Genomic DNA, 336 nt, shown 5'->3' with positions numbered 1-336 from the left:
ATGAAGCTCCACTGGCTGCTCTTGGCAGTCGTCCTGGTTTGTGCCTTTAGCTATACGCACAGCACCGGCACCTCAACCACCAGTACCGAAGCGACCACCACAGTTAGTGGCACCAGCACCAGCACCACTGCGTCCTCATCCTCTACGTCGGACACCACAGCAGCTAGCACAAGCAGCGATAGCGCCACCACCTCCAGCGTCAGTAGCTCCAGCGGCAGCTCAAGCAGCTCCAAGAAGAGCGCTGCGGCCAAGAGGAGGGCCGCAAAAAGGAGGGCCGCCGCCCGCAAGAGGCGTGCTGCCAGAAGGAGGGCCGCCCGCAGGCGCAACAGGGGTTAG

At 62.8% G+C, this 336-nt stretch overlaps 1 protein-coding gene across 1 annotated transcript; it reads left to right on the top strand.

Moving 5' to 3' along the window:
* Positions 1-336, top strand: LOC108071761 (uncharacterized). Its single transcript, XM_017162594.1, has one exon. It carries the CDS (start codon positions 1-3, stop codon positions 334-336), a length of 336 nt encoding a protein of 111 aa, XP_017018083.1.

Source organism: Drosophila kikkawai, chromosome X (assembly GCF_030179895.1).
Source record: "Drosophila kikkawai strain 14028-0561.14 chromosome X, DkikHiC1v2, whole genome shotgun sequence".
In the NCBI taxonomy this organism is placed as follows: Eukaryota; Metazoa; Arthropoda; class Insecta; order Diptera; family Drosophilidae; genus Drosophila; species Drosophila kikkawai.
This window is presented reverse-complemented; position numbering and strand designations above follow the sequence as displayed.